The sequence below is a fragment of the Lolium perenne genome, chromosome 5, assembly GCF_019359855.2.
Source record: "Lolium perenne isolate Kyuss_39 chromosome 5, Kyuss_2.0, whole genome shotgun sequence".
NCBI lineage: Eukaryota > Viridiplantae > Streptophyta > Magnoliopsida > Poales > Poaceae > Lolium > Lolium perenne.
The window spans coordinates 201,781,555-201,783,547 of record NC_067248.2 but is presented as its reverse complement, the minus strand read 5'-3'; the positions used below and the strand labels follow the sequence as shown (position 1 = coordinate 201,783,547).

Here is a 1,993-nt window from a genome sequence, read left to right as displayed (position 1 = left end):
AGCGGCAATTTTTCCCGTAGTGACCTATCCTCGCAAAAAGGTAATATGTTATGTATAACTCTATTCCTCGCTGTATCGTCAAAGTTTTAACCATGAGTTCATCAACTTGCCGATGAAGTATGTTTGTAGAATACAATATATACAAGAATAAAAATAGACGTGTGCAAAAAAAAAAGTCTCAAGCAAATTTCAGTTACACCTCAGCCCGGAGGTTATGTAATTTTTTGTTTAGCTCGCCTGGAGGCTATGTGATGCTGTACAATTACACTTCTACAGGCATAACTCGGACTAGTTGTTATGTTTATTAGTCTTCAGTTATCAGACGTAACTGGACAAATCATCTCACTGAATATTGCATAACTGTATATTACTCGTAGTTCCTTAATCCTTACACGCGAGCTCTGGCGCGCATACGGTCACGGTCGGTGGAGTCACTCGACAGATGTTACAGCAGCACCCCAATCTTCTGGCGGAGCAATCCTATTCGTCGACTGGCCGATCCATCCACACATGAAATCTCTTGTCCTTTTCATCGGGTCTCCCTTCCCCTCCTGATAGATCATGTACTGTACGTGTGTAACGTGCGTTCCCTCAGAGACCAGCGTACAATACTACTCTCGTCCACACCTACGACGTACCCCTCCCTCTCTGTCTCTACTCTCTATATACTAGGGTTGCCATGTACTACTACTTAAATCATTCATTTGGGTTATTGGAGTGCACCACCGTATGCATCAATTCTCCCAGACAACTAGAATACACTATCTAGGTTGCTAGAGACCTCTACCACTACGTACTAGACCTTAGAGCTGCCATGGAGCCCAACGGCGGCGTTGGGGAAGGAGAGGGCGACATCGACCTGAACCTGTCCCTGCATCGTACATCGTCGCCGGAGCCGGTGGGCTACTTCACCTGCACCTACTGCGACAAGAAGTTCTACTCGTCCCAGGCGCTGGGCGGCCACCAGAACGCTCACAAGTTCGAGCGCAGCGTCGCCAAGCGCACGAGGGAGCTCGCCGCCGCTCGTCGCCACGCCGGCGAGGCCGCCAAGGGAGGGAGCAATGCTACGGGGAGCTCCGTGCACTCTTACTGGAGGGCGGCGGCGCCGCCGGAGCCGGCTCGCGGCCGTGACCTCATCGCCGAGGAAATCGACCTGTCCCTCAAGCTCTGATGGTGCTGGATTGATCGAGGTTCTTTGTCACTGCAAACTTATAGTCGATTCTCCTTATTAATTAATCCCTTTTTGAGTTCCTGTGATGTTTGTTCTCGGTGAGAGCTCATGTCTAGACTCATTTGGACACTAAAACCATGTTCCGCCCTCCGTGCTTCCTCTTCCTCTTCCCTTTGTTCTTCTCTTCTACTAACTTATTTACTGAGACATGAGTTATTTATCATGTGTAAAGACTAGAAATGGAACAAGTAGCAAGATAAATATATACGTACGGTTTCCCAACAAGCATGGCTGCATACGATATGTGAAGAAGTTACTGCACAAGGTACATGGATCGATTAAAGGGTCTAGGCATGCAGTGAAACAGCTGCAGGTGTAGCATCATTGCCTCGAGATAGCTAAGCAGCATCAATAATTCGATCTTGTATAGCAGATCTGTGGGTGGTTTTCTTTTGGTGTGTGGTCCAATAGGCCTTCCAGTAGGATAGGGTCCTCCTGTCGCTGCAACTGTTTGTTCTGTTCAGTGCAACAAACACGTGAGCTATTACCTTCCTCTGTCGTTATTGGGATGGTGATACCAACTGAATAACTGTAATAATTTGAAGTGATGGCGAGGTAGCAACAGGTGGTTGTGCTGGGGACGCACAAGGGAAAAGGTTGTGGAAAAGGAAGAATCAGCTTGGAATAAAATCCCAAGAAAAATTCTTATATTTATGTAACCTAGCCTGATGTCCACCACAGAACTTTGGCCTCAAGTGGCCGTGTGAATGAAATGACTATCTGGCGGCAAATCTGGCTGGTGTTTACTTTGCGGATGGGCAG

The 1,993-nt window shown here is 47.6% G+C and overlaps 1 protein-coding gene across 1 annotated transcript; it reads left to right on the top strand.

Annotated features, from left to right (window-relative positions):
• The first annotated feature begins 612 nt into the window (after positions 1 to 612).
• On the top strand, positions 613 to 1,436 carry LOC127301486 (uncharacterized). The gene has a single exon (XM_071820266.1). It carries the CDS (start codon positions 815 to 817, stop codon positions 1,169 to 1,171), a length of 357 nt encoding a protein of 118 aa, XP_071676367.1. The 5' UTR covers positions 613 to 814; the 3' UTR covers positions 1,172 to 1,436.
• The last annotated feature ends 557 nt before the right edge of the window (positions 1,437 to 1,993 follow it).